Here is a 15,613-nt window from a genome sequence, read left to right on the forward strand (position 1 = left end):
TTTTATAGACCTCTATAAGATCACTCCAAAGCCTCCTACGCTCCAGAGGAAAAAGTCCCAGTCTATGCAGCCTATCCTTATAACTCAAACCATCAAGTCCTGGGAGCATCCTAATAAATCTTTTCTGCACTCTTTCTAGTTTAATAATATCTTTTCTATAATAGGGTGACCAGACCTGTATGCTGTATAACAAGTGTGGCCTTACCAATGTCTTGTGCAACTTCAACAAGACGTCCCAACTCCTGTATTCAATGTTCTGACCAATGAAACCAAGCATGCCGAATGCCTTCTTCACCACTCTGTCCACTCGTGGCTCCACTTTCAATGAGCTATGAACATGTACCCTTAGATCTCTTTGTTCTATAACTCTCCCCAATGCCCTATCATTAACTAAGTCCTACCCTGGTTCGATCTACCAAAATGCATCACCTCGCACTTATCTAAATTAAACTCCATCTGCCATTCGTCAGCCCATTGGCCCAATTGATCAAGAACCCATTGCAATCCGAGCTAACCATCTTCACTGTCCACTATGCCACCCACCTTGATGTCATCTGCAAACTTACTAATCACACCTCCTAAATTCTCATCCAAATCATTAATATAAATGACAAATAATAGTGGACCCAGCACCGATCCCTGAGGCACATCACTGGTCACAGGCCTTCAGTTTGAAAAACAACCATCTACAATCACCCTCTGTCTTCTGTCATCAAGCCAATTTTGTATCCATTTGGCTACTTCACCCTGGATCCCGTGAGATTTAATCTTATGCAACAACCTACCATGAAGTACCATGTCAAAGGCCTTGCTAAAGTCCATGTAGACAACAACAACTGCACTGCCCTCATCTACCTTCTTGGTTACCCCTTCAAAAAACTCAATCAAACTTCTGAGACATGATTTTCCACTCACAAAGCCATGCTGACTGTCCCTGATCAGTCCTTGTGTCTCTAAATGCCTGTACATCCTGTCTCTCAGAATACCTTCGACCAGCGTACCCACTACAGATGTGAGGCTCACCAGCCTGTAGTTCCCAGGCTTTTTCCTGCAGCCCTTTCTAAACAAAGGCACAACATTTGCCATCCTCCAATCTTCAGGCACCTCAGCTGTGGATGTCAATTCAAATATCTCTGCGAGGGGACTCGCAATTTCCTCCCTAGCCTCCCACAATGTCCTAGGACACACCATCAGGGCCCGGGGATTTATCTACCTTGATGCGCTTTAAAACTTCGAGCACATCCTTCTCTGTTATATGCACACTCCTCAAGACATCACTATTTATTTCCCCAAGTTCCCCAACATCCATGCCTCAACAGTAAATACTGATGAGAAATATTCATTTAGGATCTCACACATCTCTTGTGGATCCGCACATAGATGACCTTGTTGACCCTTAAAAGACCCTACTCTCTATACTCTGTATTTGTAGAATCTCTGGATTCTCCTTTGCCTTATCTGCCAAAGCAATCTCATGTCCCCTTTTTGCCCGCCTGATTTCTCTCTTAACTGTACTCCTACACCCTCTATACACTTCAAGGGATACACTTGATCCCAGCTGCCGATGCATGTCATGTGCCTCCTCCTTCTTCTTGACCAGGGCCTCAATATCCCAAGTCATCCAGGATTCCCTACTTCTACCAGCCTTGCCCCTCACTCTAAGAGGAATGTGCTTTTCCTGAACCCTGGTTAACACACTTTTGAAAGTCTCCCACTTACCAGACTCCCCCAATTAACTTTTGAACGTTCCTGCCTGATACCATCAAAATTTAGAATTTTAACCTTTGGGCCTGACCTATCATTCTCTATAGCTATCTTAAAACTAATAGAATTATGGTCACTGGTCCCAAAGTGATCCCTCACTAACACTTCTGTCACCTGCCCTTCCTTATTTCCCAAGAGGAGGTCAAGTTTTGCCCCCTCTCTAGTCGGGCCATCCACATACTGAATGAGAAATTCCTCCTGAATACACTCAACAAATTTCTCTCTATCCAACCCTCTCATACTATGGCTGTCCCAGTCAATGTTGAGAAAGTTAAAATCGCCGACTATTTGGAGCTATTTGTAATCTCCTTACATATTTGCTCCTCAATTTCCCGCTGACTATTTGGGGGCCTATAGTACAACCCTATCAAAGTGATTTTCCCCCTTCTTACTTCTCAGTTCTACCCATATAGACTCAGTGGGCGAACCCTCGGATATATCCCCTCAGTACTGCTGTGATGTTTTCCCTCATCAAAAGTGCAACTCCCCCTCCTCTCTTACCTCCTGTTCTATCTTTCCTATAGCATCTGTACCCTGAAACATTGAGCTGCCAGTCTTGTCCCTCCCTCAGCCATGTTTCAGTAATAGCTATAATATCCCAGTCCCACGTACCCATCCATGCCCTGAGTTCATCTGCCTTGCCTGTTAGGCCTCTTGCATTGAAATAAATGCAGTTTAATCTGGACTTCCCTTGCTCTCTGCTCTGCTTTTGACTGACCTGTCCAGTACTAGGATTACTGACACTGTCTTTACTATTTCATGTGCTCTCTTTAACTTCTGTCCTCAATCTTCTCTTCTGTCTCCCTATTGCTTTGGGTCCCACCCCCCTGCCAAACTAGTTTAAACCCTCCCGAGTGGCTCTAGCAAATCTCCCCGCCAGGATGTTAGTCCCCCTCCAGTTCAGGTGTAACCTGTCCCTCTTGAACAGGTCACCCCTTCCCCAGAAGAGATCCCAATGATCCACAAATCTAAATCCCTGCCTCCTGCACCAGCTCTCAAGCCAGGCATTCATCTGCCTAATCTTCCTATTCCTACTCTCACTAACATGTGGCACCGGCAGTAATCCAGAAATTACTACCTTCGAGGTCTTGCACTGTAGTCTGCTGCCTAACTCACTAAATTCACTCTTCAGGACCTCATCCTTTTTCACCATGTATGTGAAAACTTTCCCCGCATGTTTCCCCGAACCTCATCACCTCTCACCTTGTGCCCTCTTGTAGTCGACCCTTCTTCCCTGGGGAAAAGCCTCTGACAATCCACCCTACATTTGCTTCTCATAGTTTTGTGGAGATCACTCCTCAGCATCCGTCTTTCCAGTGAAAACAATCTGAACTTGTCCAACCTCTTCTTGTACCTTAAATCCTCCAGAACAGCAACATACCCTTTGACCCTCAGGAAAGGCTAGGGCTGTTTTTCTCTGGGACAGAGAAGACTGAAGGGTGACCTGATGCAACTCTTTAAGATTATGAAGGGGTTCAACATTCCAATAGGGATTTCAGTGAGAAACCTCTTTACCAGCGAGTGGTGAGAATGTGGAACTCACTATCACAGTGAGTGGTTGAGGTGAACAGCATGAATACATTGAAGGGGAAGCTCGATACATACATGAGGGAGAAAGGAATAGAAGGATATGCTGATGGGGGAGATGAAGAGGGGTGGGTGGAGGCTCATGTGGAGCATAAATACTGACACAGACCAATTGGGCCGACTGGCCTGCCCTGTGCTGTAGACTCAATGGAACAGAGACAAATGTATTTATTTTAGATCTACCTGTAGCGATAGGAAAAACATTATTTACTATCCAGGATAAAATAAATGTCCTTCATCAACTTTTGTGGATCATTTCAGTGGAAATGTGCTCTCCCAGGCTCAAAGAGCATCTGCCCACTGGAAGCAAAGTTGTGAGAGCGGCCAGTCCAGCAGAAAGAAACCCTCCGACCCTCCCATTTCACCAACTGTCAGAATGAACATGGTTCAGTCCTGGATCTGATCAACAGCAGCAATAACAGCAGAATCCAACCACTGTAATCAATTATGAACTCGCTGGTGTCTCAGCAGGGTAGATGACTGAGTGAATTCTTTCCCACAGTCAGAGCAGGTGAATGGTCTCTCCCCAGTGTGGACTCGCTGGTGTCTTCTCAGGTTGGACAAATCTCGGAACTGCTTCCCACAATCAGAGCAGGTAAATGGTCTCTCCCCAGTGTGAACTCGCTGGTGTTTTTGCAGAGTGGATGAATCTTTGAATTTCTTCGCACACACTGTGCAGATGAACGGCCTCTCCTCAGTGTGAATTCGTTGGTGTGTCAGCAAATGGGTTGAAGTTTTGAATCCCTTCCCACAGTCAGAACAGATGAATGACCTCTCCTCGGTGTGAACCTGTTGGTGTCGTATCAGGTTGGATAACCATCTGAACCTTCTTGCGCAGTGAGAGCAGCTGAATTGTTTCCGCTCAGTGTGAACTCGCTGGTGTGTCTGCAGGTTGGATGACTGAGTGAATCCCTTCCCACACTGAGAGCAGGTAAACGGCCTCTCCCCAGTGTGAACTCGCTGGTGTGTCAGCAAATCGGAGAACTGATTGAATCTCTTCCCACACTCAGAGCAGCTGAATGGCCTCTCCCCAGTGTGAATTCGCTGGTGTGTCTGCAGGTTGGATAACTGAGTGAATCCCTTCCCACACTCAGAGCAAACAAATGGCCTCTCCCCAGAGTGAACGCGCTGATGCATCTTCAGGGTGGATGAATGTTTGAAACCTTTCCCACATGCAGTGCAGGTGAACGGCCTCTCCTTAGTGTGAACTCGCTGGTGTGTCAGCAGGTGGGATGAATTTGTGAATCCCTTCCCACAATCAGAGCAGGTAAACGGCCGCTCCTCAGTGTGAATGCGTCGATGAGTTTCTAGTTTTGAGGGGGTTATGAATCTCTTTCCACAGTCCTCACATTTCCATGGTTTCTCCGTGGTGCAGGTGTCCTCGTGTCTCTCCATGTTCAACGATCAAATTAGGTTTCTGCACACAGGACACCCGGCTCCAAATGGGAATGTTTTTTCAAGCTGTGTAACTGGTTAAAACTGGAACACTCAGTTCAGAGTGTGTGTGTTGATGCTTTTCTGGTCACACTGATAGTTAATAACTGCTGAAGCTGATAGAGCAGACAATTATTTCTGCATCTAGATTGAAAGGCCACTTTGCAATGAATCAACTGAATCTTTCAGATCCTGATGCGACGTTTGATTTGGGATTTCTGGCTTAAATCCTCACTTCTAACATCTGTAAAAGAAGTTGACAAAAGTAATCAGTGTCAGTACAGGATAGAAATTCAGAACAGACAATTCTAGTTCCTCTGGAGCACGTTTTCCTCTCTCATTCCCCCAAATCTGTAAATTTCATTCCCACACATTGGGAGGCAATGCCCGAGTGGTATTATCACTAGATTATTCATCCAAAACTCAGCTAATGTTCTGGGGACCCAGGTTCGAATCCCGCCACGGCAGACGGTAGAATTTGAATTCAAAAAAAAAAATGTGGAATTAAGAATCTATTGATGAAGGTGAAACCATTGTTCATTGTCGGAAAACCCCATCTGGTTCACTAATGCCCTTCAGGGAAGGAAATCTGCCATCCTCACCTGTCCTGGCCTACATGTGACACCATAGCCACAGAAATGAGGAGAAATTTCTTCAGCCAGAGAGTGGTAGGTCTGTGGAATTCATTGCCACAGAGGGCTGTGGAGGCCGAGACGTTGAGCGTCTTCAAGACAGAAATTGATAAATTCTTGATTTCTCGAGGAATTAAGGGCTATGGGGAGAGAGCGGGTAAATGGAGTTGAAATCAACCATGATTGAATGGTGGAGTGGACTCGATGGGCCGAATGGCCTTACTTCCGCTCCTATGTCTTATGGTCTTATGGTCTTAAATGTGTTGATTCTCAACTGCCCTCTGAAACAGCCCAGTGAGCCAATCAGATCAAGGGCAATGAGGGATGGGCAATAAATGCTGGCCAGCCAGCGATGCCCATGTCTCACGAATGAAGAAAAAAGAACTCTCCCTCCATTCTCATTCTGCTGGATCTAATATTCACCCTCCCAATTTTCCTTAAGAGGCTGATTGACAGACCTGGGCCAAACTTTCCAGAGTCTGCAGCCTCCCTGGATTCACTTCCTTTCCCTTCAGTTGCTGCAAGTCAACAATTCCCCCAGAACGAGAAAAGAAATGGAAAGGGGAAGAAAAGAAAGTGTTTTACTCACAGATTTTGGCCTCTTTTAAGGAGACAGGAAGAAATTTCAGTCTGTGTGAAGTTCAACCTGCATTGTCACAAAACCCGCGCCCTGGATTGTCTGGAGGGCCACAGCCCTTCCGGTCCTCCAACTCTTCCCATGGGTCAACAATTCAGCATGAACGTCAGAGGGTGGGCTCTCCCCCGGAACATTCGCAGCTTCCCCTCTCCATTAGACATGCGCAGTCCCGGACTTGAGGGGGGGGGGGGAGGGGGAGATCACCGAGCGGCTTCTCGCTCTGGCCGGAGCCGTCAGCCGGTTGCCTGGAAACCTTGGCTCGATGTGTTGCAGGGGGACGAGAACAATGGGTGGGGACGGGGCTCCCGGGTCCGCGCGCCCGGGCCTGCGCACTGGAACCCGGAGACGTCACCGCGTAGCAGAGTGATTCTTATTGGCTGATTCAGGCAGGGCTCCATTGTGACGTCAGAATACGGAAGTTGTCCAATGAGCTTCAGAGTGAAACTTGCTCCTCTGGAAAACATCAGGGAGGAAATCAATGTTTCCCCCTTTCCATTTCTTTTCTCATTCTGGGGGAAATTGGGGACTTGCAGCAACTGAAGGGAAAGGAAGTGAATCCAGGGAGGCTGCAGACTCTGAAAAGCTTACAGACGAACATCGGAATTAAGAGCAGGACGAGGCCCAGGTATCTTTTTCTTTCTCTCTCAAAGATATTGACATCCTTTAGCCCCCTCAGTTTGACACATTTATTTATGTGGCTAATAGGATGGCCTCTTACCCAATGTTCACAATTAATGGGGGAATTTTCCCAGGAGAAAGCTAACATTTAAATGAACAGAAAATTCGTATGGGACAGAGATATGTATAATGTAGTTATATTGCATCTACTACGTTATTTATGATCCCTTATTTCTTGTCTTGAAATATATAGCAATGTGGCTACTTTATTTATTTCCAGTGATGGAGACATTACAACATAGAAGGAATCAGTTTGGCAATTCAGATCCATGCCAACTCTCTGTGGAGCAATTCAGTCAGTCCCATTCCCTCTCTATATTCCCATTCCCCTGAGTTTCACGTCACAATGGAATGGGTGAGAGTTCCAGATAATCTGAGACTGGGGTGGAGTTGTGCAATGTCACTGAGGAGGAACAAAACGGTCTTGATGATGATGTGGATATGTGGCTGAAAGCTCATCTTGGGGTGAAATATTTCACCATGATTGTGAACAGCCTTGTTCAGCCTCAGACAGTTGCCAGGAAGAGGGAGAGAGTTTTTTTTTAAAGATTATTTATTAGTTGCAAGTAAGGCTTACATTAACATTGCAATGAAGTTACTGTGAAATTCCCCTAGTCGCCCCACTCCAACGCCTGTTCGGGTCAATGCACTTTTTTAACCAGCACATCTTTCAGTTGCTGGCGAGGGAGTGGAGTTTGTAGTCAGACTGAAGACAATGGGTTCAGTTTTCCCAGTGTTTATGCAAAAGAAAGTTCTGTTCTTTTAGTACTGCAAGTCAGATAAGTCAGGATGGTGTGTGAGTTGGAGGAACTTGGAGGTGATGGTGTTTATATCCACCTGCTACCTTGGTCCTTCTAGATGCTGGAGGTTGAGGGTTTAGGATATTCTGTCAAAGTTCTTGTCAAGATGCAGATGTATAAATCCCTCTCTTTCACCCCAGCCACTCCTACTTCTCTCTGTCTCCTCCCACAGTGCCACAGTGGGTCTTTGTAGACAGGTTTCCTTCCCTGAAGGACATCAATAAACCAGTTGGGTTTTTATGACAATTCAGCAGCTTTCATGGTTACCTTTTCCTCACGCTGACCCCACAAATTACCAGATTTCCAGATTCATTCAGCTCAATTTCACAACCCACCTTTGCATTTTTGTGGGTTCTTTTTCACTCTCTTTTCTGTTTTAAATCAATTTCGCACTGTTTTAGAAGAGGGGGATTTGCAGTTGAGAAACTGAAACCAAACATGACATCAGAACCTGATGGAGTCGGCCAATTTATTGTAACCTGAATATCATTGTATTTTGAACATGGAAGAAAAAAGCGCCATTCACAGTGGAGAGAAAATGTACACGTGTTCTTTGTGTGGAGAATCATCTGGCCTTTAGGAACATAGTTGCAGTCACAACAGGAAAATAGCATGTGAGGATTGTGGGAAGGAATTCAATTACCCATCCCTGCTGGAAACTCATCGACGCAGTCACACTGGGGAGAGGCCATTCACCTGCTCCCAGTGTGGGAAGGGATTCAATCAGTCTTCCAACCTCGCAACACACCAGCGAGTTCACACTGGGGAGAAACCGTTCACCTGCTCTGAATGTGGGATGGGATTCGCTCACTCATCCACTCTGTTGATACAGCATGAACTCACACTCAGGAGAAGCCATTCATTTGCTCCCAGTGTGGGAAGGGATTTGCTGACTTAACCAATTTGTTGAAACACCAGCAAGTTCACACTGGGGAGAGGCCATTCACCTGTTCCCAGTGTGGAAAAGGATTTGTTCAGTCAGCCACTTTGTTCACACACCAGCGAATTCACACTGGGGAAAGGCCATTCACCTGCTCTGTGTGTGGGAAAGGATTCAGTCGGTTATCAACTCTCCTGACACACCAGCGAGTTCACACTGGGAGAAGTCATTCATCTGCTCTGTGTGTGGGAAAGGATTCAATCACTCATCCAACCGAGCAATACACCAGCAAATCCACACAGAGGAGAGGCCATTCATCTGCTCTGTGTGTGGGAAGGGATTCAATCAATCATCTAAACTAGCAATACATCAGCGGGTTCACAGTGTGGAGAGACCATTCACCTGTTTATAGTGTGGGAAGTGATATGTTACCTCATTGAATCTTCTGACACACCAATAAACTCACAAGTAACTGTTGTGACTGGATTTCAAATTAGGGAGAAACCGTGAAAATGTGGAGACTGTGAGGAGAGTTTCAGTTACCCATCAGAGCTGGAAGCTCATCGAGGATTCTTTGTTGATAGAGGTTTTCTACAAGCTACTCTGAGACTTGTCTTCTCCCTGGAAGTTTCAAGGCAGTCTATACTTATTATAGCAAGTATATTTATGGTTGCTAACTATTTAAAGTGGCATTTACATTGATAAGAGGAATGTTGCTTATTTGGAACTGAAATTGTGATAAGTTAGAAATTAAAGTTCTTTCCTTTCACTTATAAATATTATTCAACTATTAATATTCAAACTGTTTCATTTGCTGGAATTATATTTGAACTTTTATTTAAAAATGTTTGTTTTACCAAGAAAGATCTCTAATTTGTCAGTGGAATTACCCCTGGAGTGAAGCATCCTATCCTCACATTTATGCCAAAATAGAAAAATTGTTGGGGTCTACTCTGATTTCCTAATGTAATTTAGAGGTTCTGGTCCAGGACCCTAACAGAAGGGATTCACTCAATCATCCACACTGCAAACACTCTAGCTTCACACTGGGGAGAGACCTTAAAAATGCTCAGACTGTGGGAACTGCAATAAAAGTAGTGGAGAACTGATGAGAGACCATTCAGATGCTTTTACTGTGAGCCTGGGTTCAGGGGATCATCTCAACTCACTGTACCCCAGTGAGTTCACACTGGGGAGAGACCGGGTCCCGATGGATTTAATCCTAGGATCTTAAATGCGACTATTGAGATAAAAGCAAAATTCTGCGGGTACCGATAATCTGAAATAAAAACAGAAAATGTTGGAAAAACTCAGCAAGTCTGGCAGCATCTGTGGAGAGAGAAACAGAGTCAAAGTTTGCGTCCAAATGTCTTGTTTAGCTGAAGAGGGGTAGAAATGGTGAGTGAGACAGTTGATGTCAGTGTCATTATCAGTGACACTGATATCAACTATTGAAATAGAATAGAAATTCAGAACAGACAATTCCAGTTTCTCTGGAACATTTTTTCCTCTCCTTCACCCAAACATGTGGTTCAATCAAACTCAAATACCAAAATCAGCAACAAAGTCCCAACAGAATTTCCCTCTCCAGGACCACCTGGGCACAGACAAGACCACAGAAGATCAGCCGGCAGCCAGAGTGACTCCCGTCTTCCCCTTCAGCCCCACCCATCCTGGATCTACAGATTACTGCTTTAACCAGGGTCTAGAGCAGGTCCAGAAGATTCTCCCACTCACCCACCCCCTCCACACTACAGCCTTCTGGACTCAACATTCAGTCCAACAGTTTCAGAGAGTGAACTCTCAGCCCATTCTGTTTCTTTTTCTTTAATTGTTTCATTTTTCTTTCAGTCAGCAGCCCCCCCCCTGCTCCAGGCACAGCTTCTGTTTGTTTTCTTTCTCGCTCCATCTCATTCCCTTTTGCTCTGGGGGATTCACTTTATTGTCATTCAATCCCCTGTCTTCCACCCTCTCACAGACCTTCGAAACATAGAAACATACATAGAAACCCTACAGTGCAGGAGGCGGCCATTTGGCCCATCGAGTCTGCACCGACCACAATCCCACCCAGGCCCTACCCCCACATATTTACCCGCTAATCCCACTAACTACACATCTCAGGGACAATTTTTAACCTGGCCAATCAACCTAACCCGCACATCTTTGGACTGTGGGAGGAAACCGGAGCACCCGGAGGAAACCCACGCAGACACGAGGAGAATGTGCAAACTCCACACAGACAGTGACCCGAGCTGTCCCTGTCCCACCCGCCCCTTTCTCCAAACCTGTTACATTTCCAACTTTCTCCAGTTCTGGTGAAAGGTCACAGACTTGAAATGTTAACTGTGTTTCTCTGTCTGCACAGATGCTGCCGAACCTGCTGAATTTTGTTCCAACATACCATTTGCCTTTTTTACTGCCTTTTACACTTACATGCTTACCTTGAGTGATGAGTGTATGAGGACACCCAGGTCTTGTTGCATATTTCCTCCTCCTACTTTATGACTATTCAGATAGTAATCTGTCTTCCCGTTTTTGCTCCCAAAGTGGATGACCTCACATTTATCCAAATTATACTGCATCTGCCAATCATTTGCCCACTCACTCAACTTGTCAAATTACACTGAAGGATTGCTGCATCCTCCTCATAGCTTAGCCTCCGACCTTGCTTTGTGTCATTAGCAAATTTGGAGATATTGCATTTAGTTCTCTCATCTAAATCAATAATATATATGTAGTAAGTAGCTGGGGTCCCAGCTCTGATCCCTGCAGTACCCCATTAGTCACTTCTTGTCATTTGGAAAAAGACCCATTTATTCCTACTCTTTGTTTTCTGTCTGCCAATTAGTTTTCTATCCATCTCAACACACTGCACCAATCCCATCTGCTTTAATTTTACACGTTAATCTTTTTCGACTTTGTCAGAATCCTTCTGAAAGTCGAAATAAACCACATCCACTGGCTCCCCCTCATCAACTCGACTAGTGATATCCTCAAAGAATTCAAATCGTTTTGTCAAGCACAATTTCCCTTTTTTAAATCCATGCTGACTCTGTGCGATCCTGCCACTGTTTTTCGAGTGTTTTGCTATAAAATCCTTGAAAATTGATTCTTGAATATTCCCCACTAACAGTGTCAGGCTTACTGGTCTATAATTCCTTACTTTCTCCCTACCTCCCTTTTTATATAGTGGGGCTACATTCACTATCCTCCAACCTGTAGGAACTGTTCCAGAGTTTTTAGAATCTTGGAAGATGACCACCAATGCATCCACTATTTCTCAGGCATCTTCCTCATGTATTCTGGGATGCAAATGATCAAGTCCTGAGGATTTATGGGCCTTTAATCCAACACTAATTCTCGACTAATACTGATCTCCTTCAGTTCCTTCCTCTCACTAAATCCTGTGTTCCCCAACATTTTTATGTCCTCCTTTGTGAAGACAGAACCAAAGTATGTAGTCAGTTGGTCAGCCATTTCTTTGGTCCCCATTATAAATTTCCCTGTTTCTGACTGGAAGGGACCTACATTTGTCTTCATCAATCTTTCTCTCTTCACACACCTGTAGAAATCTTTACAGTAAGAAGTTTAACAACACCAGGTTAAAGTCCAACAGGTTTATTTGGTAGCAAAAGCCACACAAGCTTTCGGAGCCTCAAGCCCCTTCTTCAGGTGACTCACCTGAAGAAGGGGCTTGGGGCTCCAAAAGCTTGTGTGGCTTTTGCTACCAAATAAACCTGTTGGACTTTAACCTGGTGTTGTTAAACTTCTAACTGTGTTTACCCCAGTCCAACGCCGGCATCTCCACATCGAAATTTTTACAGTCAGTTTTTATGTTCCCTGCAAGCTTACTCTCATATTCCATTTTCCTCTTCTTAATCAATCCCTTGGTCCTCTGTTGCTGAATTCTAAACTGCTCCCAATCCTCAGGTCTGTTGTTTTCCTTGGCCAAATTGTATGTCTATCCTGGATCGAATGCTATCTCTAATTTCTCAGAATTCTCTGTGTTGTGTCTCACCGCAAAATCCCTAATTTTCCACTTTGGAAAGTTCATCACATGATGATATTTTGAGTCAGACCTGAAGCACTCGTTAATTGTTCCCCAGTCATTCCTGGGGTTCATTTGTTTATTAATGCTGTTCCAATCTGTCTTTTGTTGTGATATCCAGATCTGCTATAGCTGCTTTCACCCCCTACAAAACCTGTCAAAGTCTAACCATGTTTCATAACCATCCAGTAGATCATCTATCTTGTCAATCTCATAATTGAACCCAAACAGAAGATCCAAATCTTTATCAGTGTCCAACTGACGGACATCCAGCTCACAAAATACTTTGCTTCTGATTTTCTTTTTGCTGGGAAGTGACAATGCCAAGGCCAGACCTTGTTTCCCCCTTGGTAGGGATGTAACCAGTATCCACATCTCCACTTTCATATGGTTCAGACTCTGAGAGCAGCAGCGGGTAATCTGACCCTGACAATTCCCACCCACTTTCAGCCATTTCTCACAAAAGCTGCTGGGATTGCAAAACTTCTGTCTGAAAAATATTTCCCTTTAGCTTCCAATCTCCACCATTAGAAAATATTCCCTCTGACCATGTTACAATCCTGACAGTCTTATGGTGAAAGAAGAAGTTGGAGCCAACCTTTATTTGGTACAGATTTATTTAGAGTGAAACTTCACAGGTATTTCCCTCCTAACTTCACACTATGTCAGTACATGTCTCTTTATTTGCATTTATAATCATCCAATCAATGCCCTCAATTTGTATGTACTTAATCTCAAATGATTTGTTATCCCCAAGAGTGGGAGCAGATAATAAGTCTAATCGGAGTGACTGCTGCAATGTCTCAACAGAGGTTGAATCATTCAACGAATATGATTAACAGAAAAATCCCATCACAATAGTTACTTGTGAACTCGCTGGTGTGTCTGCAGAGTGGATGACTGAGTGAATCCCTTCCCACATGTGGAGCAGATGAAAGGTCTCTCCCCAGTGTGAACTCGCTGGTGTAACCGCAGGTTGGATGAGCGAGCAAAACCTTTCTCACAAACGGAGCAAATGAATGGCCTCTCCCCAGTGTGAACTCTCTGGTGTTTCAGCAGATTGGCTGAATGAGCAAATCCCTTCCCACACTGGGAGCAGGTGAACGGTCTCTCCCCGGTGTGCCCTTCCTTGTGTATTGCTAGGTTGGATGACTGATTGAATCCCTTCCCACATACAGAGCAGGTGTATGGTCTTTCCCCAGTGTGAATTCGCTGGTGCGTCCGCAATGTGTGAGAGTGAGCAAATCCCTTCCCACACTGGGAGCAGGTGAACGGCCTCTCCCCAGTGTGAACAGTCTGGTGTGTCAGCAAATTTGATGACCGACTGAATCCCTTCCCACATTGGGAGCAGGTGAACGGCTTCTCCTCAGTGTGAATTTGCTTGTGTAATGCAAGGTTGGATGACTGAGTGAATCCCTTCCCACACACAGAGCAGGTGAACGGTCTCTCTCCAGTGTGCATTCGCTGATGTTTCAGCAGATTGGATGAGTGAGCAAATTGCTTCCCACACTGGGAGCAGGTGAATGGTCTCTCCCCAGTGTGAATTCGCTGGTGTTTTACAAGGGTGGATGGGTGAGCAAAACCCTTCCCACACTGGGAGCAGGTGAATGGCCTCTCCCCAGTGTGACTGCGTCGATGAGTTTCCAGCAGGGATGGGTAATTGAATTCCTTCCCACAGTCTCTACATTTCCATGCCATCTCCCTGTTGTGACTGCAATTGTGCTCCGAAAGGCCAGATGATTGGTTGAAGTCTTGTCCACACAGAGAACATATGTTTAGTTTCTCTCCACTTTGAACGGTGCTATTTTCTTCCATGTTCAAAATACAATGATATTCAGGTTACAATAAATTGGCCGATTCCATCAGGTTCTGATATATTGTTTGAATCCCCATCTTCTAAAACCCTGTGAAATTGATTAAAACAGAAAGAAGAGAGTAAGGGAACCCATAAAAATACAATGGTTGTGAAATTGAGCTGAATTAATCTGGGGCCAGCACTCGGAAAAAGTGACTATGAAAGCTGTTGGATTGTCATGAAAAACCCAACTGATTCACTAAGATCAAAGCAAAATACTGCGGATGCTGGAATCTGAAACAAAAACAGGAAATGCTGGAGAAACTCAGCAGGTCTGACAGCATCTGTAGAGAATGGGGCCAACGTTCCGAGTCTGGAAGACCCATTGTCGACAAGTGTCATCCAGACTCAAAACATTGGCTCTATTCTCTCTCCACAGACACTGTCAGACCTGCTGAGTTTCTCCAGCATTTTCTGTTTTTGTTCCAACTGATTCACTAATGTCCTTCACGAAAAGAAACTTGTCATCCAGGCTGGGTCTACACAAGACTCTGGGCACTGTGGGAGGAGACAGAGAGAAGTAGGAGAGGCCAGGGGTGAAGGAGAGGGATTTTATACATCAACAACTCAATCAGAACTTTGACAGAATCTCCCAAACCCTCAACCTCCATCATTAAGACGGACTAAGATAGCAGGTAGACGTGAACACCATCACCTCCAAGTTCCCCTCCAACTCACACACCATCCTGACTTGTCTGATGTCCAGGACTAAGAGAATTTTTTTCCATATCAATACTGGGAATTCTGAACCCATTGTCTTCAGTCCCCACTACAAACTCCACTCCCTCACCAGCAACTCTATCCCTCTTCCTGGGAACTGTCTGAGGCTGAACCAGGCTGTTCACAATCCTGGTGAAATATTTCACCTCAAGATGAGGTTCCAGCCACATATCCACATCATCATCAAGACCGCCTATTTCCACCTCAGTGACATCGCCCGACTCCACCCCAGTCTCAGCTCATCTGGAACCCTCATCCATTCTATTGTGACGTCACACTCTCTCCATTGTGACCTCACACTCACTCTCCATTGTGACGCGTAACTGTCACGAATTCTATTGTGACGTCAGGACTTCACTCCCTGCCGGTCTTCCACACTCAGCCTCAATGGCGGCAGGCAGCCCAGGCCCAACACAAGTGGTGGCTTCAATTGGCACAAACGGGGGGAACCGGGAAGTTCATTTCCGGGGTTTGCCTTTGAACATGTTTACGAAGCTCTTCACCCACCCGCCACGTTCATCGCTCCCCGCGCGCCGCCCTCCACCTGGTATTGATCTTGGTTCCGACTTAAATCCATC

The 15,613-nt window shown here is 45.2% G+C and overlaps 1 protein-coding gene across 1 annotated transcript in view; it reads right to left on the minus strand.

Annotated features, from left to right (window-relative positions):
• The window catches only part of LOC144484181 (uncharacterized), a 95,418-nt gene extending 79,805 nt beyond the window's left edge, over nucleotides 1-15,613 (minus strand). The window contains exons 1-4 of the mRNA XM_078202722.1: nucleotides 15,580-15,613; nucleotides 13,485-14,364; nucleotides 4,225-4,459; nucleotides 3,833-4,140 (exon numbers count right to left, since the gene is read on the minus strand). Coding sequence (XP_078058848.1) covers nucleotides 3,833-4,140; nucleotides 4,225-4,459; nucleotides 13,485-14,275 — 1,334 coding nt within the window. The 5' untranslated portion in view covers nucleotides 14,276-14,364; nucleotides 15,580-15,613. The remainder of the gene's footprint in view (nucleotides 1-3,832; nucleotides 4,141-4,224; nucleotides 4,460-13,484; nucleotides 14,365-15,579) is intronic.

The sequence above is a fragment of the Mustelus asterias genome, unplaced genomic scaffold (genome assembly GCF_964213995.1).
Source record: "Mustelus asterias unplaced genomic scaffold, sMusAst1.hap1.1 HAP1_SCAFFOLD_94, whole genome shotgun sequence".
NCBI classification, from domain to species: Eukaryota; Metazoa; Chordata; class Chondrichthyes; order Carcharhiniformes; family Triakidae; genus Mustelus; species Mustelus asterias.